Below are 26,189 nucleotides of genomic sequence, written 5' to 3' on the forward strand. Positions count from 1 at the left end.
TCATATGTATTTATTATCGTCTTGTCTTTTTCATTGGATCTCGTGCGCATTAAATAGATTTGCATGGAGAACCTACCCACGTACAAAGATGAGCTATATTTATAATTAATAATAATAAATAATTATGACAGGTACGGTTGTGTCTTCAATTAAAATCAACTGTCTTAATCACAAAATCGAATCCATTAAAGTTTATCATTAAAATCAAACAAATTAATTAATATGAATTGAATAATTCAATTGATTACTAAATTAACTTTTTTATCAAATTAATATTATATTATCAATCGACTGTCAATTTCTAAATTTACTATGTTTCATTTGTGACCCAACAATTGATTGATCGCAAAACAAATTAACACGATAGAAGTGAATCACCCAAATGAGAAATGATCGATCGTGTGGGATTTTAAGATCCGACAAATAGTAACCAAATAGATTCAGAACAATAAACACAAGTTTCCAACCTGAAGCTATACAATTACAAACTTGAGTAATCATGGTATCGTTTGTATATAAATATCAAGCTTAACCTTGAACAAATGAGATACTTTTGGAATAAATATAATTTGAAACAAATAATTGCAAATAGAGTAAATATAATTTGAAAAATTACAACAATATCTATAACGTTCAAGAATCAGGGCATATCTAACTCCAACTTACTCAACAATTTCTCTACTATCCTGACATGCATGCCAAATGACTCGAGGAGTGAAGATATCAACCTCAAGGTAAAGTAGGGAGGGGCCTGCTGAAAGGAACTGATGGCAAAAGGTAGAGGTATTATCACAGCCATTTACAAGGAATTCATACAGAAAAATTTCAAGAAATACAAAGAATAGCCATAGCCTAGCTCTGAGGTAAAGCAATTTGATCATTTTACCGAACAATGATCATGGCCTCTCCGTAGCCATACATGGTCACGCTAACAGAAACACAGCATGAATCAGCATCACATTTCTAATAATCCAGAATAGGAATAAGAATTCCACCACAAGGATTGCGAGGAGGAGATCTAGTGACTAGATATCCCAGAGATGCGCTTATCTGCATCAGCCGGAATCTCCCTACCTGGTACGTTAACTTTCAAAAGGCTTGAATACCTGCAAAACGAGAAAAAAAAGATCATTAATCACTTTAGGGTTCCATTGTTACATCTTTCACTCTCTAACATGTATGACTTACTCTTTTCGTGTAAAGAGGTATTCATGTTCTTGAATGAATGCTAGCAAGGCCTGAAAATAGATAGAGAAAGTGAAATCAATCAGATATAAAGAATGTGAGAAAAGGTAGTACTCCAAGTATGGTACCTCAAAAGGCAAATTTAAGAGCTCATAATATGTACGGACACGATCTAATCTCTGCTGAACCGCCTCACTATTAATTGATGGTATAGCTGCCAGAGCCTGCAATAGGATAAAGATGAAAAACTCATTTAACCATTTCTAACTGGTACGAAGTACATGAAGTATTAATTTCAAAGGCATTCTGTATTTAGCTACAATAAATATGAAAGGGAATTTACAGGAGAACAATGAAGAATTGTAAGATGAAAATCTAATACATCTTTTCTGTTGCTTTACTGGCTGAAAACAACAGCGAGACAACGATGGAATTGTTTGCGCAAGTCCTTTAAAAGAAAAAGGCCAATTTGCAAACAACTACTCAAAATTAATGAACAAAAAGGATTACAAGACTAACCTGTTCCAGTGCAATTGAATTTCTGCATATCTGTTGGACCCCCAAAAGATTAATTGATCTTATCTCAGCCAGGGCCTGTTAGAAGATCCAACAAACCCAAGCAAAATTGTTAGCACTTCCATAATGTTTCAAATAATAGGTATACCCAACATAAGAAAATTGGAGCGAAACCTTTATTGAAGCATTTGCTGCAATACTAGAGATTCCACCAAAAATATAATTTCTCTTCAACTCTGAAACAAAAGGTGCCAATTCCTCATCCCTACGCATAATCTGTGTGCATAAGCCATCAGTGAGGTTGATATCAATATGATAATCAAGTCAAAGTATCACCTCTACTTGTACAAAGACAAATTTTAAACCTGAAAGTTTCATGGTTTGAAGTTGAAGAGATAAATACAATTTCCAAGGAAGGAATTGAGCAAATAAAAAGTAGATAAACTGAAAAATGCACAAAATAGCACATCAACCGGAAGGACTACAGAGTTGCAAGTTGTTTTCCTATTATGAGTACAATCTCCATGGCAAGTATTCTAAGAAAATAAGGATATGAAGAGATTTAGGTAGAAATAAAATGAGAAGAAACTCCTAACAACACACAATTGTTGCATAAAAAACTTGGCACTTTCAACACCTCAGCAGAGATGAGACATTTCATTGTAACAATGCAGAAAAGGAAATGGGCAAAAAACACAATAACTTCACTTCATTCTTGAATATTAAAGAAACTATGTCAACACTAAGATTACTATATATGGTGTAGCATGTCACTCTAAATGGGTGGGTCATAAAATATATAATCATGGTTACTTGGCCATTGTAATAACATTGTCGCTTGAAAGAGGTAAAGAATGTGTAAGTGCAAAAAATAGTTTGACAGATAAACTCGAAATGGAATGAGCATACCTGAGTTGCAAGTGAAATAATAAAATCATCTGGTTCTTCAGCATCTTGATCCTCTAAGTATTCCCTGTTGGTCATTTCCTGCATAGTGACATATCTACTCTTGAGTTGTGCACAAAATGAAACACAAAATCATTCACAGAACTACAAACCTGTAAATGGAAAATGGTTTCCAACTGCATTTCCAATCGTAGAACCTTGAGGCAGTCAATTGCTAATCTCCTATATTCTTCTGCAAGAGATGCAAAACTTGGGGGAACTGCACTTGTACTCCGTGTGTGGCGATGTGCTTGATTGTTCAAATTTTTATCCAAGGTCTTAGAGAATGATGTTCCAAAGATATCTCCCAGACTGAATTGATTTAATAGGAAAAAGAAAACACCAATGAGAAATTAAGAATCTTAATGATGCCAATTAAAATAGATACAAGTTTTGGGTAAAATTTTGATTGGAAGCAAAATGCATGATAACTTAATTATCACAATATAGCTTAGCAATATCCAACCAAGTCATCAACTAGTTAATCCATATAAATTCACATGTAATAAAAATGTAGCGCTATATTCTACCTCTAGACACCCTACCCACAACCCTTTGCTTCTTATTCTTCCAAGATATCAAATTGCCTCTCAAAATGATAGGATGACATGGAGTACATCTCTTATCTATGGGAGGATATGGCCAATGTGCATGAATGTATCCAACTGAAGATCATAATATACAGAGACTTTTCCTAGATCATTATTGAGATATCACAAAATTCTTATACCAACCTCGAAATGATCATAACATGGAGCCTCAAAGAATTGATTGATCCCATTTAGAACAAACTAGATATCATGTGTTATGATTATAAGGTAATTCAACAATTCCAATAAATCACTCGTACTTCCCTAGATAAGAACACTACTCCCTATATCTTAGCATCAATTTGACATTAAGATCCATGGGAATGTCAACTGTGCTCCAAGTGTACCAACTTCATCATGCATATCTAGCACATTTTAATTGAGAGATATATTATCTCACCTTGAATAAGCAATATCTATGCCAAATATTTTATACCACCTAGTCCATGGTATCAAAGTGTTAACGTGGATAGGATTATTACCTTGTGATTCCTGTAGAATCATCACAATAATAATGATATCATATACATAAAGGATCAATATATGCTCAAACTAAATAAGAAACATTGAGTGATTGTATACACTTCCAAATCATCTCAAACTAACGGAGAGCAAAGCCAAAATTACCAACTATGCCCTAGGAGATTATTTCATCTCATAAAGAGACTTATTCAGTTTATAAACAAGATCAATTCCCCCAAACAATAAGCCTACAAGGTTGCTTCATGTATACCCTTTATTGGGGTGCATGAAAACAAGATGTTTGACGAAATAATATGAAAAGTATGAGAAAATATGCAATAGCATGGTCAGTCCTTAATTTTTTTATGACATGAATTTATTTGCCTCAAACTTAATCCCATATCAACTTCTGCCATCCCTCAAAGAGATTATCATCTACTTTTGGTAGTTTATCAAAATAGTACATTTTGACCCAACATGAAATTTGAAACCACGATAACAAATACCCAAGAACCTGGTAGAAATAGTCATGCGAAAAACACTGCCAAAATCACTAGATGCTACAAATGCTGAGAACACCCAATGCAAAAGATAGCATGTGCAGATCCATAGAGGAGAATGTGCAGTGCAGAGATCGTGTCGCACAGATTCAGAGAAGTTATATTGATGATGGCATTGTGTTGCATCACCAAAAACTGAAATGTAACTAGTGATTGATGATCAAAGAAGACAGATTCGCAACCCTTTTGTGTAGCTTCAATTTCCACTGTGAAACAACCAGGAAAGCAAGAAGACACCAGATGCTTAATGAAGAAAATCTGTGTACTGGATGAAGAAGACAAGCCATGTAGGAGGAAGAGGGGATTATATTCAAACTGAATGGTGTCTTCTCCAATACCATGTTAATTTGGAGAAATTATCAGGATTCCTGCCCTACCTAGTCTCCTGCCTATTATATTATCCTTTTGTCATTTTATATATACATCCCTGTAATTTGTATATTCACAAATATACCTATAAGGCTCTAACTATCTAAAATTTGGTCATCTGCAATGAACTAAAAATAAATAGTTCAGCACAGATCAATTATCATCCCATGAATTTGATTAGTAGATTGTGGTGGCTAAACCACTACAATCAAAACAAAGCTCATTCGAAAAGATATTCAGTAATGTCAAAGGTAGGTGTATGTCTTTAATTCATATAAGTTGTTGAGTTTCTTAGATGAATTGAATACAATCTACTGTGCTAGAAAATAAAGGAGAAGCTCTTTACCTTTCAACAGAATCTGCCAAATACTCCAATGAATCACTAAGTGATGCCAACAAAATGAGCTTATGATCATCACGAATTAACTGCTCCTGCAGGACATCCAATATAGTTCCAATGAACCAAGATAAATTTTGCACTTAATATATGATATTACCAAATGAAACTAATTCCAAGGATATAATGATATTGATCTAAATAAAGATAAATTTTGAAAAACAATTCACATGGCCAAACCCAAACAGACGGATAGCTTGCTGGTAAATGAAACTACATGTGTATGAATACAGGGAAGACTATTTGAGAGAGTCACACTAATCAACCACTGTAGTTGAGCATGTTGTTTATAAATGATTATGAAACTACATATGCAAGTGTAAGTTCTGAGAGAACTATTAAGAAAGTTATCACTAATGAACAACTGCAGTTGTGGATGTTGTTCATCTGTTGTTTTTAGGATAAATGATAACTAAGCCCATAATCATCATTGTTCGGTTATATCGCTATACTACCACTAGCTTACCTGCTTAATTGGACGCAAGCCCAGTAGCAGCTCACTTATCTCTAACTCTACTTCAACAGTTTCAGCATCTGGAACGCTGTTTGGAGATTGATCATGGGATTTCCATAGGTAAGCATTGGAAGGGTGAACTCGCATCAAGCCTTCAACATCACTTCTTCCTATGAGCATGTAGCTTTGTTTTTCGAGAACAGCCTGAGAGATTTTTAATAAGAAATATCCATGTAAAGCAACAAGGGACTAAAAAGCAAGAATATCTACTGACAAATACAATTATATAAACATTTCTAATTCTCAATGCAGCAAGATCTACCAAGAAAAAGAAGGATGCCATGATAAGGACAATCAAATATTGTTACAACTTGTAATGTGCTCTAGGAGGACAATCAAATATGAACATTGCTTTTACAAATTACAAGGATGCCGTTCATATGGATATCCATTAGGAAATTTCATGCCAAGATTGTGGTTAATAATGATATACTTCATCCTATCAGTCTTTTTTTTTTTTTGCTGTCTTTGTCAAGTTATTCCCCCAATGCTCAAAAGGATGATACACCAATACAAATCAACTATCAGTCTATACAGCCTTTTTGGATACTTGTTGATTTCAGCCTATACATAGCTCCCTCACTTGATTAATCTTGCCTTCGGACTCCAATTATATACTTACCTATTAACATGACGTCAAAAATTATTGATCTTGCATGGCAACATGCTATATGGCTGGACAAACACCACTAATGGCAGTGTACCCATTGGGCATAATTATTCTGCTATGGTGGCATTACAGAGGTGAAACTACATCTTGTCAGTCACTACTCCAAGGTCATGAAATATCCTTGTGTCCTAAAAGGAGATCATTAATTCTTCAAGGAATTAATTAAGCACATATAATCTAATGATAACAAACAATATAAAGTCATCAAACAGTATTATTTCAATCATGATGAATTTATGAAAGAAATACATGGACTATCCTCTAAGACATGTCGAATCATGCTGGTTGGCACATGCAGAATTTACCATTCTGCTCGTCAACTAGCACAACATCAGACTCAAAGACATGAGGCCGCCCTTTGCAAGGTCGCAAAGGCCGTTGCAACCTCGTGGAAGCCTTCGTGAGGTCACAAAGGTTGCCATGACCTCCCAACGGCCTCGCGGCGGCCTCTGTGACCTTGCAGCGATCACATAAGTGCTACCAGCGGACGTCAACTTTTTTTTCCTTTCCCCCCTATTTTCGTGTTTTTTTAAAAAATTTTTTCTTCACAGATAATTCCTTTCCTTCACTATTTTTTTCCCCCTCCATTTATCCATGAGAAAAAAATTATTTCCTCCATCTGTCCATAAGGTAAACAAAAAGAAAAAAGCATCTTTAACGATGAAGGATACTAATTATTAGAAAAATAAAAAAAAATAATTTAATATAATTTCTAACCTTGTAAAATATATTACTACTAATGAATTAAATTATTATATATATAAATTTAGTTTAATTTTAAACTGATCATAATAAATCCAATTTAAACCTACTTGATTGTGTCATATTTACTTGGTGGACTTCAATTAATCCTAAATCGATTTTTACTCAATAAACATTAAACATTTCATGCGATAATATCAAATTTAACTCAATAGAAGCATCTATAGCAATCAAATATTCATAAAAATATTTTTTAATTAATAAATTTCATATTTTAAAAGGTACCAAAATCATATCAGCACAGTACGATACGGTACTAAGTTATATCGTTCTAATCATAAATTAAAATTCCAGCATGGCTTGAAATTTTAAACATTGCACCAAGGTTTGTTTTGTTGGGTAGATTATTCCTCATCAAGAACCCTAGATATACCCCACTACCTTGATATATGGAACAAAAAGAGAATACTAAAAGTGGGTCTTGTATGATCTTAAAAAATCCCAAAATATAATTTGGTAAATTCAGCTTTGCTCTCCTTCACTTAATGACGGTCCAAAGTGTCTCAAATCACTCAACATTTTGTCTTACTTCTTTGTTTGGGAAATATATTCTCCTTATTATTATTATTATTATTTTTTTTTTGTGAGGGGGAAATATATTCTCCTTAAGGATTAGACGACTATAAATCTATCTTCATAAGAACTCCCGATTAAGGATCACGACGGCTTAAGATATTATCTTAGCACAAAATTGGCATACTTAGGGGGAGACATTTATATCTCCTAATGGAAGTATGTATTTGATATGCTCAAGTATTTGACCGATGCTAGGATAGGAGAGCCATTAACTCATCCAGTTGGAAACTAAGTACCTCTCAATTACAAAACCTTACATCATTCACAGCATGATCAGTCACATTTTTGTGGCTCGTATCATTATTACTTAGAGACAACCTTGAGAAATCTACAAACACTGAAAACTGCTCCGAAAAAACGTCTTATATGTTAAGAACAAGGTCACCTTCAAACTGTGAATATATTGACACTGACTAGGCAGTCTCTTTTGTGGACATAAATTCATATCAAGCTATTGTATCCTTTTAGGAGGTAATCTAATAATAGTTATAGATAGATCGGTGGCAAAGGTGGTGCAATGGATAAAACCTTTATTCCATTGTTCTACAAGAGGACAAAACTTATAGAATTAGTTCACTTCATCAGAGAGGTGAAATCCAATAAAAGTGTCACTTCCAATGATTAGTAGCAAATTTGTTAACCAAGTCGTTAAGAGGTTCTAGGATCAATGATATTTGTAACAAGTTTCCATAATCATTGAGTCATCCGAAGGAGTGTTAGGAACCTAATTATAAATCCTCAAAACCTATTTGTAAGCATCATAAGGTGTAAAGTGTAACTTTACATTGATGAATAATAAATATAGAAAAAGAAGACTACCTAAGGTATAACACCCTAGCATTTTCCCCATCAGTTTCTTCATCATGCTTTTCATTCAAAATGTGTTGCAGAAAGCAATGAGTAATAGCAATCCACATTACACCTCATATCCCATGAGCGACCAAGAGTATTTCAATACACCTAGTGAGTTAATCCAAGGAAATAAGTATTGGAGGCACATGAATACCAAATGATGAAGTCCATAAAACCATTAAGTAGCAATTGTTATCTTCAAGACTTGAAAACATCAAATTAAACTAATGATATATCAGGATTTTATCTGGTAATTCACCATATTAGAACACAAAATTTTCCAGCTAGAATGTTTCCCGCTGCATATTTCAGCCAGAATCAGAGTTTAGTAAGTCATTTTGCCTCACCCAGTATGGATAGAATTTACCGGTCCACTATGTTTCATGCAGTTAACTGTGTGTATCAGATGACATGCTTGATTCAATCACTGCTGCTTGGTATGGACATTATACTATTCGTCAAGCATTAGTTTTGCTCATCTTTAATTTTTAATTGTCAGTAAAGTGTGATCCAACAAAGGGCCAAGTATAGCCTCACAACAAAGTTTCAATGTTTCATAAAGCTGGCGAGAACTGTAAATGGTTTTGGAAATAAGGTTGTAACAAGATGCTTGACTATGTTCAAGCATGCCAAGCTTGTTTATTAAAAATATACCAAGCTCCAACTTTTTATTGACCTCACTAAGAGACATTATTATATTTATAATTTAGTTCAAATATTGATATAATGAATGAAATATATTGTTCATTTGTAATATATTACTTATAATATAAAGTATAAAATTATAAGATGTGTTTCATATATTTAAAGATAAATTTTAAGAAACAATATCATAATCCAACTTTATACAAATTAATAAACAAGTCTATTTATAAATTTTTTGCAAGCTTTTTTTGTCAGTGTTAACAAGCCAAAATCACTAGTGTTCAAGCTTGTTTATTTGATTTATTTTCAAATATCAAACAAGAATAAATCAGCTCTTATCGAGCTAAATAACGAGGTTTTTCCTGTACATCCATTTTATTTAGAACCTTAATTAGATTTGAGAAAAGTTCCCCTTAGAAGTGACATAAATAAATTGTATGATAGAATTAATTTGATTGAAAGAAATCACAAGAATGCTTTAGCGTGAACACCACATAGTAAGAAGCACAGGCCTTTTGAACTGTAATTAATCAATACCCACTCCATATTAACCTAAAACCACGCAAAAAATTATTTCAAATACTCAAAGAAAAACAGAAGGAATTGCAACTTTGAAAATTTGATAAGTTAAAATAACACGTTAGAGGTGCCCTATGCCCATGAAACAAGTTTTGATGTTCTGTCATATGCTTTAATGATTTGAAAAACTGTTTTAATACACTAATGCATGTTACGTAACACATCAACTGTTTATTATAAGGATTAGATGTTTTACCTCTGTGTAGGATGTTCTGCATCTTTCATATGTACGTTCCAGGAAAGTTTGCACAAACTCAACAAGTTCATTTGCATATTTTGGCATCAGATGCGCCCAGCCAAGCACCTAATGCATATAAATACACTAATCATGAATTGGCATAATGAAAGTTACCCAAGATGACAGAAAAAAAAAAAAAACAAGATATTAGCATACTTCTTTAGCTAACATATTGGAAGCTAAGAGCCCTTGCAGCACTGGGCGTCCATTCTCAACTAGAGGCTTATAAACTGAACCATTAGCACGTGGTCTAAACGCTGCTGGACCTGGAGAATAATCCCATTATACAACAAGTCCTAACATATCAATAAAGAACTATAATAATTTCATCCCCGTCAAGTTTTTGGTACCAGCAAAATATTTGCCCAAAAACAATTGTATCACCAATTCACCGTGGTCAGACAAGATTTAGAAAGCATAAAAAAGGAGCCTTTCAAGATGCATGATAAAAAAGATTGGTATATGCATGGCATATGATGATACATAAAAATAAAGTGAAAGTAAAATCAATTACTAATTAATAATTATAATTAACTAGAACAGGCATGCTGCGTATCATATTTACATTATAAATGAAATTGCATTGACAATAATACTTACTTGATATGGCCTGTTGGATAGATTTCCTATAATCTACAAACATGGCTGGCAAGAAGTGATCTTTTAGAAACTTCTCAATGAATGCTAGCAAGCCATCATTCCTGCAAAAGATATTTTGGCATATTTGAACAAGAAGATGCAAAATCCTAAACAACGGAAAGATACAAAGAAAAGAATCCATAATTGAAGTAAAAACATTCATTAGAATTCCAAAAAGTTTTGATTTTTGGGTGTGACATTATGGATATGCGAGCAACTGAGAGCTGTATTTTATCTGCACTGTTGATGTTAGGGCATGGAAAGCAAGGCCTTTCCATAGAACAGATCAAATATTGCCAAAGTTGGTAATTCCCATGTTGATTGACACAATACAGTCCAATTCTGACTCCTATACCTGGAGGAGTCAAATAATATGAAAGAAGCAATTTGGTCCTTTCCTAATTGATTAAAAATTTCAAATAAGTGATCAGCCAATATAATTAACAATGATGAATACCTAGCGCATGATGCTTAATATAGAGGTGTCATTGGGTCATGCTTGGGCCCAGACACACCACGGACCAATTGGGCCATGTGTTTTCCATGTCATGCCTAACCAAATATAACTCTAAACAAGTTTGGTCTAAGTGGCTCGGAATGCCCTTAGGCTTCACCCAGTACACGCTTAAGCCTAGGTGACCTCTGTTAACCCAAGTCAGACCCAGTACCAGCCTAATTTATTATTTAATTATTTTTTAAAAAAAAGAAAAAACATAAAAATAGAAACTTATATTAATTAAAATTTGATATTTTTATAATTACATCCTAATTTTAATACATATATAAATAATCTAATACAATGTGAGTACAATAGCATATGAATATTACATCTCAAATTTTTTTCTCTATTAATTTGGTAATTTTAGGCTTAATTTTACCAAAATACCACAAACTACCATTATTTGGAAAATTTAGAGGGCATTTTAATCAAATGGCATTATTTGATCGTTAAAAGTTGCAACAGGTCGCACTTGGCCTGGCACGGGTCCATGCCATACACAGCAAACCTCAAACTTGGGCTTTGCCGAACATGACCCATGGAAAACCATCAGTTAAAGACAAACAATGAGACATGAACAAAAGGAATCACTGCACTGGAAAAACATCTACATATGTCAAGTTTCCTACATGCATACTAAGAGAATAGAAAGCATAGTGTAAAATCATACATGAGTTGTGAATACTTCTGGTGCAGCATTGATGCAACCTTATCAGAAAACTGCATGTCACACAATCAAAATGCAGCTTAGAAGTAAACTGCAGATGTTGCAAAGAACGCAGATAAATAATAAAGATGAGCATAGCTAACCTGAACAACTGGGCGATAAACTGATGCTGCTAGATAAATTCCTTGATCCGGAAGCACAGCTGATGTTCCATACCCTTCTTGTTGTGCGCTTGCACCCCTTTGCCATCCTTGGCCGGCTTCTAGGATAGTGGCAATTTGTGAAGCATTATTAGCTATGTAAAACTCACAAAAATAGTCCAAACCAAAGACATTCACAAGGTTCTTTTGCATCAACCATATTCACTTTCTAGATTTTGGCATTGTTTATGCATAATTTTTTACCTTTTTAGTGGTCATTACAAATTCTGGTTTGGCAGGTTTCTGAACCAATACTAGAACAGTAAGTAGTTACTTAATAGGGAAAGAAACCAGACAATAAGCTAGGAATAACTATGCAAGCTCAATCATATTGCCATTGATGCTTAGGGAAGAGCAACTACATGCAGACAACAGTTCTAGAGAGGTTTGGATCATGGCATATCTAAGTATACAGCCTTAAAAGGCATGACGATAAACCCAATACCCAATTTGCCATCAGCATACCTCTTTTGGGCATGGATGCAGCTGCATCAGTAAAACGAAAAGCAAAAGAAAGTCCTTCTGATCCATCCCTGTGGTCAAATAACAACAAGTTTACCTATCCATTATCTGAAGGTAACAGAATTGAGAACATGAATCATAAAAAAGGAATAGATGCAGCTAAAATCTACATTTGGAATTTTGATGAAGTCTTGCATCAGTAAATTATACATAAAAGATAATCAAATCTTTTGCTTCAGTGCATGAAGATCAAAATCCAGAACCATCAAGCAGTCATGGTAACTCAACCTAAAAGTGTCCAAATAATGGAAGAAATGCTAGTTCAAGATTGGTGATAATGTTGAGACATGAAGACTCCACTTGTCTATTTGGCAAAGAAGAAAATGACAACATCTAATGTTCAACTCAAACCATCATAGAATTATTGAAACTTGGAAGGAAAATAAAGAAGAAACTTGGGATCAGGATCATAGATGTACAGTAGAGCTGTTGGTACTAAGACCAAACAGCTTGGAAATTATGCCAACATGTACTAAAAAGCAGAAAAGTAACAAACTGATCAACTGCAAGTGCTGCTCCTGAATTTTGGACACTAAAGAGGTGAGAACTCAAGATTTTTGACACAAAGTATAGTTCATCATTGTCCAGTATCATGGAAAGTCATTAGAAAACCTGTGAATTGTTTTTGTATGTCATCTAAATGATTCGACAATTTGCCTCCAGAATAACAAGAAAAACATCCTGGAAGGAAGTGGAACAATGAAAGGATTCAGTAGTAGATAGTCGCTTAATGTGTTTATACTTACCTCTTCTCTTTTGCAGGATTCTTTTTCCCTAGTCTTGCTGTTTGAACTGCTGCATCTGACGTTGCAGCTTCTGGAGTAGCTCTTAGAATTTCACAAATTAGTTGCTGGCATTCACTCTTCACCCATGAGAAAAAGCAACAACAATCCAAGGTACAATCAGTAATGAATCTGGCAACTTGCATGCATCTGAAATTCTGAATGTGGTATTGCAAAGACAAACAAGAGGGATGTAACAAAAAACCAAAACCACCTGTATGACTGTAAGAGAAAAACCAACATTAAAGCCCCCAGTTTGAGAAGATTCAGAATCAGCACCCCAAACTGTATCACTACTAGCAGCCTTTGGAGTGAGAACATTGTCAGATTGTTGAGATAATTTTGATTCCAAAAGCTCGCCAACGACGATATGGTTCTCTGATTATTTTTGGAACCACAGTATCATTAGATCACACTCCAAAAAATGATAAGTTAAAACTCTAAATGACAGTGACTCACCCAGTATACAAATGATATAATCCAATATAGAGTTGAGAAATTCACTGGCAGCAGATTGTGCTGTGCCCTTCGGTGTCATGATGGGTGAAACTGGACTAACAACTAACTGTGTTGCCGAAAAAGATGAATTGTTCTTACTTTTCGGCTTCAGAACTTGAAATCCATCCAAAATCCCGCTTGAATCATAGATATCAGAATTATCTTTCTTAGTCACTAGATCTAAACCTGACTTTGATGACTTCTGTACTGCAAGTACTTTAACCTTTGATGTGATAATTTCATGAATAGTAGGGCGCAGTCTTTGGCTATTCGAGTCAGGCAAGAGACAACAGATTTTGAAGTTACAAAAAAGAAATTTAAGAACATTAATAAATATGATAAACTAAGGAAACACAAAATGACATAAGTTAATGCAGTTTGTATCAAAAAAAGACTCAGTTGATTACAATTTAAAGTTCTATTCACCATGCCACAGTGGCTCCCTATCTTTTGTGTTTATCTCTCTCATATCTCTTTTCATTTCACTTTTTCCTTGTACCATTGCTTATTGAATGAAAGTTTGGATTCAGATCAGTGTGTCACATACAGTACTTCTCTGCGAGTTCACCAGAACAATCAGAATTAAGAAATTCAGTGAAACAATATTATTAACTAGTGATGTTGAAAGTTGTAAGGGATCTAACTTGCAGTAGAGAAAATAAACAACACTCACCGATGGAGGAGGTGTAAAATGTCAATTATAACCACAACTTACTTTATGATGTGATTGGATTCGTTTCAGCCTAATAGTTTTTCTACTTCTTTCCTGATGGGGCTCAATGAAAATTAAAAGATCAGGATGCATGCCCAATTGTATTTTTGCCATTTCTAGGCATTGTTGCTTTGATATAGCCAGTGAATGGGTGTTTACTTCAGATAATTCATCAGTGACCATGCTTCTCTTTAGTGATCCCAAGCTGAAAATATATATCAAATTCCAAGTTGTGGCAAAAGAGTGAGGCATTAATGAATTTTGTAGTTAGTATAGTTTAATTCTCTCCAAATTCATGTGAGTTGTTCCTCAGGTCTGTTCTTGTTCTCCACTTGAACCATTACAAGATTGAATCTGGGAATCTAAATGGTTGATAAGTCGGGACTTGAAAGATATTCATGGATTGAAAGAAAAATGTTCATGATAGAAACAAAAGAAAAAAATCTTAAAACATGAATGGAAAAAAAAATAAAACATGGAAAATAGTAATACCACAAGATAGCACCAGCAGCAGCAACTTTGCCAAGCATGCATAGGCATTCTACTAGTGTGCGTGAATACTTGACATAAAGTGGGGCATCACTCTTTTTCATGGATTCCTACAAGAAAAGTTGGAAATTAGAGCCAGCTCACATAAGGAAAAAAAATCCTTACTCTGCTGTTTTCAAGAGATATGAACTCACAAGAAATTCATCAGGCATTGCACTTGAAAGCCATGTTGGCATTTGACGAGAATTTTTTTTTATATTTCCATCAGCATGAACTCCATCTGAAACAGCATTTTCAGCAATCTCCACACTATCATCATCATGACCTTCAAAGGATGAACTGAAAAAGAGGCACAAGCATCTATATGAGCAGATTTCTAACCAAAACCTAATGTTCAAGGGACATGTAAGTCATTTAAAAGGCAGTGAAATTTAAGAATTTGTTATTGTTACAAATATAAATATAGAGATTCGTATCTTTAGTAAAAACTCTAGTTTTGAGATAAGTGACATCTAGATCAAATTTAGAGGTTGTTGTTGTTGTAGTATTGGAGAAGCAGTCTTTCATTTGAATCCTATGTATCAGAGGCAACTGTTTGTAAGGTTTCTTCATTTTAATTACCTTGAGGAGATCACTAGTAGGTCAGAGAGTCTCCCTTTATCCCATCTGTACAAACCTCATCAACCCCCCCCCCCCCCCCCCCCCCCGCTTCAAACATCTCTCTATTCTTATTCAAATCACAAAGCTCTCAACTGCTCTTCTTCCTCATGGTATATTGCTTCCTCCACATATATAGATGTAGCACCACTAATCCTCCACCAACTGCATTTGACATGACACACCAGCAGACTTGATGACGTACGAGTTGATGACTAAGATCTAAATTGCAATAGATATACCCACACTTTCAGCAAACACATCTTCCCCACTTCCTCCTCAACACATGCATCGACAAGAAGATTTTGATCCTCGTCTCTTGTCATTGTTGCCTCTCCACGCCTAGGGATGACAACAAGTCAAATAGCTCTATTTTTGGTATGACCCATACTGAATAACACAAAAATACCTGCTTCAAGTGATAAACAAATACCCAACCATGAGGTTGCTTGCTCAGAGGAAGATATTTATAATTTTCAGCATTAAGTATATACTTGATATGCTTGAAGAGGTTGGCATACTAGGGAGCAAGCCAACAAATACCACATGGATCCTAATGTTAGATCAATACCACAATAGAGAAGCCACTAACTGATCTAGGGAAGTCTAGAAGGATGATAGGAGACTAGGTTTCTTGTTCAATCAGTTTCGATAGAACTCATGTCAACCACTTGGTACAACCATAAGAATCCTCGACGCCTAAAGAGTACTTCAAACCAAGGATACTCTAATGCAAATTAGGTAGATTCTGCTACAGATACATAATCTATATAGGCATCTCTTGGGAGGTAATCTGATCTCGCGGAAGGGCAAGAAATAAATAGTTGTAACAGGATTGAGGGCATAGGCAAAATATAGGTCATAAGTCATGACCTAGCAACATGTGAACTCATTTGGCTTAACTAATTGACGACCAAGCTAACATATGCCCCTGCAAAGCCAATGAAGCTTTATTGTGGCAATCAAATTACTTGCACATAACTCAATCTATATTTTATAAGAGGACAATATATAGAGATTGATTGTCATTTGATCATAGAGAAAATGCAATTCAATAAGATGATCAATTCATTTGTCATCCATCGATCAATTAGCGAACTTGCTGAACAAATCTTAGAGGGGACCTAAGATCAGGTATATTTGTAACATTTCTTTAATATGTATGAACCAACTTGAGATAGTTTTATAGACTAATATGTAAAGCTGTGCAGGTATATTTGTAATAATCCTTATTAATTAATATATATATAAGAAGGCTACCTAGGGTTGTGTGGACAAGCTGGGAATTACTGCATATACTCCTAGCACTTGCAGAAGATAGCATATTAAAGAAACTAGAAGAAAACAAAAATTCATCTTATGATAATGCAGCAGATACAATTTGAGATGTAAGTGTAACAATGAGTGACTTCCTTTTGGGAAACATTGATACCAGATTGAATGCTGCTCTGAATCTATAACACTTTTTCACATAAATGTGAACTTCAAACCAGAAGCCTCTGAAGGCTTAATGATTTGTTTCCATGTGAACATGCAGGACACTTACTGAAATTCATACTAGACAGTTCAAATAGTAGCAACAAACCTAGCTACTGAAAGTAAACAATTCAAAGATTCCACTAGGTATCCTCTGCAAGAATTCTTCAAATATACATTCTTATTTTCTTAGCCAACAAGGCAAGGTGGACTTCCCTAAATACTTGATGTGAATGAACCAAAGAGTATTCCGTCCTCTCCTTGCACAAAGGGCAAGTGCTCCTAGTTTCGCTGTCAGTCAGTTACAACCAGTACCTCCCCATGAGGGGACAGATTCCAAGCTCATACTTCCCAGTGCCAAAAGGTTCTAATTTCTAGAGCATGATTAAGTAAAATCAGACACCATACAGATTAGTTATGGTATTTCTTTTGTTTCCTTTTGGAGCATTCTCTGATAATCTATCTTAAGTTCTTATTACTGTATGGAGCATTTGAGTTGGCAAGCTATTCCGTAAATATGTTTTGAAAATACTAATATGGAGTGGACAGGATTAGGAGTTTTAACTTACGCATCATCAATGGAACCTGGTCTATATAATCCATCAGCAGATAATGATCCGCCAAAATAATTTTCTATTTTCACCAATCTTGTCCTCCTCGACAGAGGTTGCGAACTGTTCACTGAACTGTCAATGGCAGTAGCATTTAGTACTTGATCCTCCATCTCAGATATGCTTAAGGAAGCAGAGCTGCAAAATTTTGTATATATTAACATGATGTAATAATGGGCAAAGCTTCAAACATCATAGTAGTACTAGTACTTGGTAGAAACTCTATGTAGAGCGGATACAGAGAGTGTGTGAAAGAAGTTTAACAAGATACAAACTGAAGAAAAAGAAAAAGAGAGAACACCTAATAATGTTAAATTTTATGGATTCTCCTAAAATAAGCATACCTTCTTAAATTAGTAGTCATCAGATTTGAGACTTATCACCAATAAAAATGTGTTGAGACCTTAATTGAAAGATTTTTAGAGCCAAATGAAAATACATAAGACAAAAGCTACCTAAATTCACCCTTGTTGTATAGATGGCTATGCAGATCCTCCAACACTTTGTAAAACAGAACACCTCGCAACTTTACTAGTTCTGATCGAATATCTTGAAGTGCACCGACCTGCATGAAAGTACCAATTAATTTTGTTAAACTGACCTTCACTTGAGAAAAAATAATTAAATTATTTTTGGATTTTCACTTTAATGGTGATTTGGCATTTCCCTTAAGAAAAAATAAATAAATTATTGAGTCAACTTAAATTTTGGAGATGGAAAGGGAAGGCATGAATTTTGATTTTACAAAAAAGAAAAATTGAAAATGGAATTAAGTCTCACCACTTGAAGTCCTTCTCTCTCAAGCACCAGCATTGACTGGACCTGTAGCTGAACTGCAGCATAGAACTGCTTGTCTGCAATCAATTTCTCAATTCGAGCAGGAACCTAGAAAGATCTAAGATCCATGAGGGCAGAAAATTCACCAGCATGGAACCATCACAAGATCTTTAAAACTTCCTTCAATATGCTCTATAAAACATGTTAACTTAAACTTAAATGTACGTGCTATTGCAAGTATACAAAATCTTTATGATATGATATATATATATATATATAACACCTAAAGCTAGATTGGTATAAGATGTGGAACATCTACATGAGATAGAGACTTGTTTAAGTAGTTGTTGCCACTGTAACTCAACTAAACAATATAGATACCCCTCAGTGTTCAAGGGATAGATCACAAAGCATAGGAATTGTAAAATCATGTAACATCAGACTCTTAAACATTTTTTTCATTGGATACCAGTAAGAAATGCTGATGCAATTATCTGTTGTATTCTTTGATCAAAACTAAAAATGCAAGGGAACTGCGGATGGATGATAAACTGCATTAAATCACATTGTATGCCTCGCATTGCATCATCAATGCAAAACTTGGAACTGGTATCAATGTTCTCCTTTATGAGATAAAAGATGCACCAACCAAAGAAGTTTTTACATAGACACAAGAATATTCTCTGAAAGATAGGCATGCAACAAAATACCGAGGTAAGACTTAAGCATTAAGCAGTTAACAACACTAGATGGTTTATCAATGAACTATGGCTCATCAAATGACCAAATGCTAGTGTAAGTTCAGGAAAAATAGGAATTATTTAAGTGAAATTCATTGTTGACATATGCTCTGATACCCAAATAAGATGGGGTGCCATTAACTGTAAATCTTAGTACAACAAAAGCTTTGCTAAACAAAGAAGAATATTTCTTTTCTTTACAATTCTTTATGTGGTTCACATACCTTTGAAACACTCTCAATTTGATCCAGCAAAGTTAGTACATGACGCAGAGTAAGAGAGCGATACCATAATTGATGTAGTTGCTTATTGCGAGAGCCAAGAAATTTCTTTGCATTAGCCATATCAACCTTAAGAATGGAAATGCTCTCAGCAGATTCACTAAACAACCGCAGAATCTGGATAGGCACACAGAACAACAATATTAATTGTTTCTTCAACTAAAACACAACATGAAATTTCTCGTCCTATACACAACAATTTTAATTGGTAACTAACTTGGGAGTAGTTTTGAATTGCTTTATTAAATCCATGATGATATACGTGAACAACTTCATCCACAACATCCTCAACAAGATCACTTTGTTCCGTCAAGAACCGAACTTCACCTTCGCGGTCCTTTGATGTCAAAATGTGAACAACATGAGGCAGTGAATCAAAACGGCTTGCAGCCCAACTTCCATCTATCCTGGAAAGACCCTCTTTCAAGTACTGCAGAAAAGAGTATAACAAAACATCAAACATATTCAATTTTTTTCTATTACTATTAACTTAATAGGTAACAACAAATAATGAAATCATAAAAAAATTGCTGCAAAGGAAGTAACAAGAGTCAGAATTACAAATCATAAAATTACTAGAAATTGGTTGTCATGTGCAGATATCAAATAGCAGCTACAAAAGTCAAGTGTGCGTAAATGTTGATTGTATCTCACACACCAGTGTAACTAAACAGGGCATTCAATTCACTACCAAAGTTTGACGAGTCTACTGCCATTTTACGCGCCTACTACGTGATTATCCAGAATCATCTTTCTTCCTTATTCTTGTTCAAAAGAAAATAACCAATGGTAAACGAAATTCACTAAAAAACAAAGTAGAAAAATTGCAAATCGGCAAAAAGTAGCTTACGGCCTTGTCGGCAGGAATTGGCAACCCATCGAAGATCCCTTGAGCCCTTCCGGAACTCATCGTATCGAGTCGCTTAAAACCTGGATATGTCATAGAAATATTCCATTAAAAAAATACTAAGAAGAATCCATCTAATATTCGTTCTACTGACACAAATCCAGCAATCGTGTCCTAAGTATCCTTATAACGATCACTGAAATGTGTAGACGAAGCAACAACTCGAGTTCTAAAACAAATGCCTCGATCGAAGAACAGCGAAATGCGGAGAAAACGGAAATTAAAGTAATCCGCGTGAGCTACCTCCAGATCTGATCGACGGGCAGCGAGATCATCAGGCAGAGCAAGCGATATGAAGAGTCAATTCGGAGAGGAGTGCTTGGAGGAAGGAAGGGGAAGAGATCGGGAGACGGAGGAGCTAAGGCGGACGATTGGAGAGAAGAACCGATCCGCCGAGGTCATCGTTGGCTATATTACGTGGCGGAGCAACAGAGAGATGGTAGGTCGCAGGCTACTGCGAACGCTTGCGACCGGTCGCCACGCGGTAATGCATAGGTCTGAGTCGGACGAGGAACAACATCGAACTCTGCTGCCGTGCCCTCTATTTTTTGCAAAATGATCCTTTAAGCAATGAGAATTTTCACTTTGCCCCTAACTAAAAATTAAAAGGACGTTGTTCATTTTATTGAAACGGTAAAAAAGGATAATTTCACCATTTTATTTCTTTATACTGACTTATTATCCGGCTAATTAAATGCATGAAAACTGAATTAACTATACAGGTATTAAATATGATTCATAATTATTATAATATATTATTGATCAATCATAATTTATTATACCAATTAAAAATTACAATTAAAATCTTACATGTATATATATTATAATAATTATAAATCACTACCCAGTGGTCCCACACAGTCTATCATATAACTATCTATGAAGAAGTAAATCGATAAACTGCAGTTGACAACGACAAAAGAGGACATTATCTTGGCTTCGTCGAGAAGTCATCAATTTAAATTGGATCAATCGGATTAGCTCAATTCTTCAAACAATTTAAATGAGTTGGATTGAAATTTTATCAATTAATTTTAAGGTAGATTCAGATGGAATAACCCAACTAGACTCACCACCCGCATGGAACGGCCTGTGACGAACTTAGATTGGTGCGCATATTAAGATTTTTTTATTTAAAATTAAAGTAAAAAAGTCAATGGACTAATGGACTTAACACATCTAAATCACAATTTAAATTTAAAATTTTTAACTTGATTCATTTAAATGTAATCTAAACTTAAAATTTTTTTAATATTTTTTTATTCTTTACACACATGTGGAGTGGCCCGTCTAACCTACATTTCCAACGGTGGTCCAGTTCACTTTGGGTAATTTTAAGGTCTTATATTATCGAACTAATGAATGCTGGGTTTCAGTGCTGCTCCAGGTTATGGTTGGATTAATAAGAAGAAAAAAATAGTATAAATCTACATGCTCTCACAAAGTTTCATGTTGGATTAAGAATGTAGTAGTCTTCATAAAAACACGAATGGAATATATAAAACCAGTTGCAGACATATATAGCTGACTTTTTGGCTACTGAGAAATCAAGTTAACACGATAATTAAAAATGCCGGAAAGAGAGCAAGTACATATGCCTGTTCCAGTGTTCCATGGTGCCAGAGTACACTTGGAATCCAAAGCAAATTAACATTACAAAACACATTGGAAACATTAATTATAACAAGTCGAAGTAGAAGTAGAAGTAGCAGTAGCAGTAGTGCAAAACGAAGAGGTGGTAATAAGCAATTAGGATATGTATTGGAAAGTCAATACCCGAACCAACCCTCCTTGCATAGTGGTGCATGAACGGACGTCGTATTCTTGTTCGCTTAATTCCACCAGTACCACACGGCAAGGGAAGCACGAGGTGCGTTCTTGACTCCCACAAGTTCCATCCCAATCTCCACTACCACCCCTTCTGCTGCACATTTCGTCGAACACTAAACGAGCATGCACTGTAAGGCACAGAGAGCTAGAGCTGGATTTAAGTATATGTGCACGTACATGTCACGGATGATGCTGTTAATGGGGAACGGTTTCGCCGGCGACGGACGCCTTGATGCGCTCGACGGTGCAGGCGATGAGGCTGTTGACAGTGGCCACGGAGCCGAGGGAGAGCTTCGCGGTCGGGACGGAGTCGACGAGGATCTGGAAGGCGACGGTGAGAAGGGAGCCGCCGGCCGACACGGCTTGCTGCGACGCTGACGAAGGCCCGTCGGGGAGGATGGCGAAGCCGGAGGGGAGGAGCGCCACGTAGTCCGGGTCGCCGCCGTTCAACACCACGTTCATGGCCATGACGTCCACGGGCGCGTAGATGACGTAGGAGCCCGTCGCGTCGGTGCAGCTCTCTTGAAGTATCAGCATGTTGCTCTGATTCGAGTTCGTGCTCTGCTTCCTCGACATTTGAGGATTCCAAAAAAGACAAAATTGAGTAGGTTTAATTTGGATCGATATATGATACAAATCACGAGGCGAATTACGTTGACACGGAGAAGAGAGACGCAGTTGCCTTGATCTTGGCCATTGGCGATGTGAGCCATTTCCTGAACGACTCCGCCATTGGAGAGGATATCCCACTGCAAGTCCACAACACGTACGATGAGCGATCGACGCAGAATATAAGGAACAATATGCATGCGCTAGCTAGCGTTGATCGATTGCGCACCTCGCTGCGAGTGGTTTCGTCGCGAAGAAAGTCGAAGACGCGCTTGGGCGAGACGGGGAGCCAGAAGGAGGTGGCGGCGTTGAGGACGATGCCCGGCGGCCGGCCGGGATCGTCCACGCTCTTCCGCGTCATCACGCGCACGTCCTCCGCCCCGCTTCCCGACAGCGTCGTCCACTGATGCGTCGTCGACGCGCTCACGCCGCCGCAGAAACTCATCACCATCCTCTCCGCCAGCTTCAACATGCTCTTTCGTCCCTCTGCGCTCGTTATCACTGCATTCATCCACGAATTCGACGATTTAGCTAGCTCCATTAACGATCGAAGAAGCTTCAACAAGCAATTTAATTAATTATAATTACCACCGATATGAGCAGAGGGGATGTCACTGGCCATCACGCTGGCAAGCCGCTCACATTGTCGATCCAGAGTGCTGACCCACCTCTTGGCGCCGAAAGCTAAGCCGGAGTTGACCAGCGGCTTGTAGATGTTGTGCACCGACCGGTCATCTACCTCGACATGCTCCACCCAGGTGACCTTTGAGTAGCCGTTGGGCATTTCCTGGATCAAGCAGCCGGAGGGCCTTCTCCGGCACCTCAGCACAGGGCCTGGCCGGAGGCTCTCCAGGGAAACATCCACCACGGCCCAAGTCCCGTCCGGATGCTGCTTGCAGTACCTAACGAAGAGGCTCTCCCTCGTCGGAACCAGCGGAGAGGGAACTTGGAATTCCGCCGACATCTGAAAGAAAAGTGACGAATTGAGACGTACGCTACGCAATGGTCTTGCTTGACAAAACCATTGATGGTCATACCACTTGCAGAGCTCCATTGTAATTGCCTGCCACTCCAGTGGATAACACTTCCAGCGTGATGGCTCTCGACACGATCCCCGTAAACACATTTGACCATTGATTCTGCTCCAAATATCATTACAAAAATCGATTGAAATTATGAAATCGATCGAATAGTTGAGTTGTTGATTGATTACCACGTCCATGAGCATCTCCACAACGTTCATCTGGTTCATGATGACCACCGCCGTCTCCCTCGAGGCCTCAGTCTTGAGCCCGAACTGCTTCGGCCCGAAGCCTCTGGGGAACGCTCGCACGTACTCGTCCTCGTTCAACGTCTCCCCGGCAGCACCGACGCCGGCGGAGTTCATGGTATCTTCATGAGGCACCCACAGCGGCTCGTTGAGCTGCGCCATCCGGATGAGCTCCTCCATGGCCGCCACGGCCAGCTCCACCACCACCGGCTTCTCCATCTCGCCTTGCCCCGCCAGGCCCCGAAGCAGATCCCCGCCGAACACTTCCTCACTGCCGCCGCCACCGCCGCCGCCGCCGAACCCCAAATCCAACGGCGACCGCGACGACGTAGGAGACAACAGCGGGTACGACGCCCCCGTCGTCGCCATCGGCTTCCCTACGTATTTCGCTGCTATTCCGGATATTCTATCGATCTGCCAACACTCAAACATTCAAGAATATAAATCTATATAGATTCACCGACTCATGATTCGATCAAGAACATATATACTTCTTCGCGAAGGCGAGCGTTTTCGATGCGGAGATGGTGTTCGTCGAGCGACATCTCGCCGAGGGCGGCGGGGCCGCCGCAGTTCGGGCAGGAGGCGTTGCTGAGGGCTTCCTTGTACCTCATGTTCTCGGCGCGCAACTTCTCGTTCTCTGCGCGCAGCGCGCTGTTCTCATGTCGCTCGTGTTGATTCTATGAATCGGCAAATTAACCACAATTAAACTATGGACGAGACCAGAATTAATATATATATATTAACGATCAATCTTCGAACAAATTAAAGAAGAGATGATGAACTATTATAATTAATTATATGCCTTCATTTGGGTGCGCTTGTTTTGGAACCAGAATTTGATTTGGAGAGGCTCCAGTCCAAGTTCTCTGCTCAGCTCCTTTCTCTGCTTGTCGTCTGGATGAGGGCATTCCTTGAAAAATCTGAAACGATCGAGATCAGGAAATTAATTTTCCAAGGATAATTCTTCGAGATTTTTTTGTTGAACACATACAAGAGATCGAGATCCAAAGAAGAGATTAAGATAGATCTGATGAATCCTAGAAATAAATTAAGGAGCAACAGAAACGAGATTTTATATATATATTACGACTCCATTTCTTGGATCTGATGCTGAGTGTGGCGGTGGTAGCGTTTCTTCCGCGGCCGCTGGTTCTGGTCCTGGTCGTCGCCGGAGGCGCCCTCGATGTTCTCGCTGCCGGCGGACTTGCTCTCGAAGTCGCCGTCCTCGCGGGCCGCCCGGAACATCTCGCTCTCCGCGGTGGTCGCCGCCGCCGCCGCCATCTCCAACATCTGGTTGCCGCCGTGCTGGTACTGCAGCGGGATCTGCTGGCCTCCCTCCAGCAAGTTCGGCTTCAGCAAAAAAAAAAAAAAATCAAACAACACGATGAATCACAAACTAAAAAGTTTAGGTCTATCAGAATCACAAAACAATCATCTCCTTCTTTGCGATTAAAGTGCAAACTAACAAATCATGACAGAATTACAATAATCGAGAGAAAGCTTTAAGATAAAAAAAAAAAGTAAGATACTGATTAATCAAATACCTGGCTGAGCGACAAGACTGAGGAAGAGCCAAAGCTGGTGCCTGTGTTCCTCCCCATCATGGATGCTGCTGATTGCTGTCTTGCAGGTATCATGATCCCCACAGGCATATTTCTCTCAACTAAACCCTAATTCTTTCCCCTTCCCTCCCTCCCGCCCTCTCTCTCTCTCTCTCTCTCTCTATATATAAAAATATAGCTAGAAATCTCAACAAGGAGAGAGAGAGAGAGATATACACAGGTGACGACAGCTCTTAACTACAAAAGAATCACTTAAAGAAGATACAGAAGAAGAAGAAGAAGAAGAAGAGGAAACCCCGTAGCTGATGAAATATATGTCTATATACGAGTCACCACAGGTTGCTCTTCTGATGATTCTACTCTAACTTCCTCAGTTCAGTTTCAGAGAAAGGGAAAGAGCAGGAGAAGAGAAGCCTTGAGAGAGGGATCTGAAAGGAGGAGGAGGAGGAGGAGGAGGGGAAAGGGAGAAGATAGGAGGAGGAAGAGGTAGGAGAGGAAGAGGCGAGGAGTTATTGCACAGCGTATTGAGAGGGTGCAATTGCATTTATTGAGAGGGTGGCGTAATTAGGGTTGAGAGAGAGTGATGGAGAGAGAAGGC

The 26,189-nt window shown here is 37.4% G+C and overlaps 2 protein-coding genes across 3 annotated transcripts; both read right to left on the bottom strand.

Annotated features, from left to right (window-relative positions):
* Positions 1-765: 765 nt before the first annotated feature.
* Positions 766-20,680, bottom strand: LOC141814323 (exocyst complex component SEC8). 2 transcript variants are annotated; one of them, XM_074702262.1, is made up of 27 exons: positions 20,561-20,680; positions 20,261-20,340; positions 19,628-19,840; positions 19,354-19,527; positions 18,393-18,497; positions 18,068-18,177; positions 17,571-17,750; positions 15,063-15,207; positions 14,872-14,978; positions 13,629-13,933; positions 13,384-13,547; positions 13,134-13,249; positions 12,331-12,398; positions 11,809-11,924; positions 11,669-11,718; positions 10,461-10,561; positions 10,017-10,126; positions 9,819-9,926; positions 5,491-5,682; positions 4,974-5,059; positions 2,760-2,958; positions 2,611-2,688; positions 1,876-1,977; positions 1,705-1,779; positions 1,314-1,409; positions 1,189-1,238; positions 766-1,106 (listed from the first exon to the last, which is right to left on the bottom strand). In XM_074702262.1, exons 2-27 carry the CDS (start codon positions 20,318-20,320, stop codon positions 1,019-1,021), a joined length of 3,198 nt encoding a protein of 1,065 aa, XP_074558363.1. In that variant the 5' UTR covers positions 20,321-20,340; positions 20,561-20,680; the 3' UTR covers positions 766-1,018. The 2 variants fall into 2 exon arrangements, with proteins under 2 accessions (XP_074558363.1, XP_074558362.1); XM_074702261.1 differs by having other exon boundaries at positions 11,809-11,927.
* A 1,184-nt stretch (positions 20,681-21,864) lies between these two features.
* LOC141814324 (homeobox-leucine zipper protein ROC2-like) lies at positions 21,865-25,725 on the bottom strand. Its single transcript, XM_074702263.1, has 10 exons — positions 25,574-25,725; positions 25,117-25,379; positions 24,832-24,949; positions 24,518-24,706; positions 23,970-24,440; positions 23,794-23,895; positions 23,345-23,720; positions 22,986-23,257; positions 22,801-22,896; positions 21,865-22,708 (listed from the first exon to the last, which is right to left on the bottom strand). Exons 1-10 carry the CDS (start codon positions 25,679-25,681, stop codon positions 22,343-22,345), a joined length of 2,361 nt encoding a protein of 786 aa, XP_074558364.1. The 5' UTR covers positions 25,682-25,725; the 3' UTR covers positions 21,865-22,342.
* Positions 25,726-26,189: the final 464 nt, after the last annotated feature.

This window comes from Curcuma longa, chromosome 21 (genome assembly GCF_044706935.1).
Source record: "Curcuma longa cultivar G26 ecotype Majalengka, Jawa Barat chromosome 21, ITB_CL_G26_1.1, whole genome shotgun sequence".
Classification (NCBI taxonomy): Eukaryota; Viridiplantae; Streptophyta; class Magnoliopsida; order Zingiberales; family Zingiberaceae; genus Curcuma; species Curcuma longa.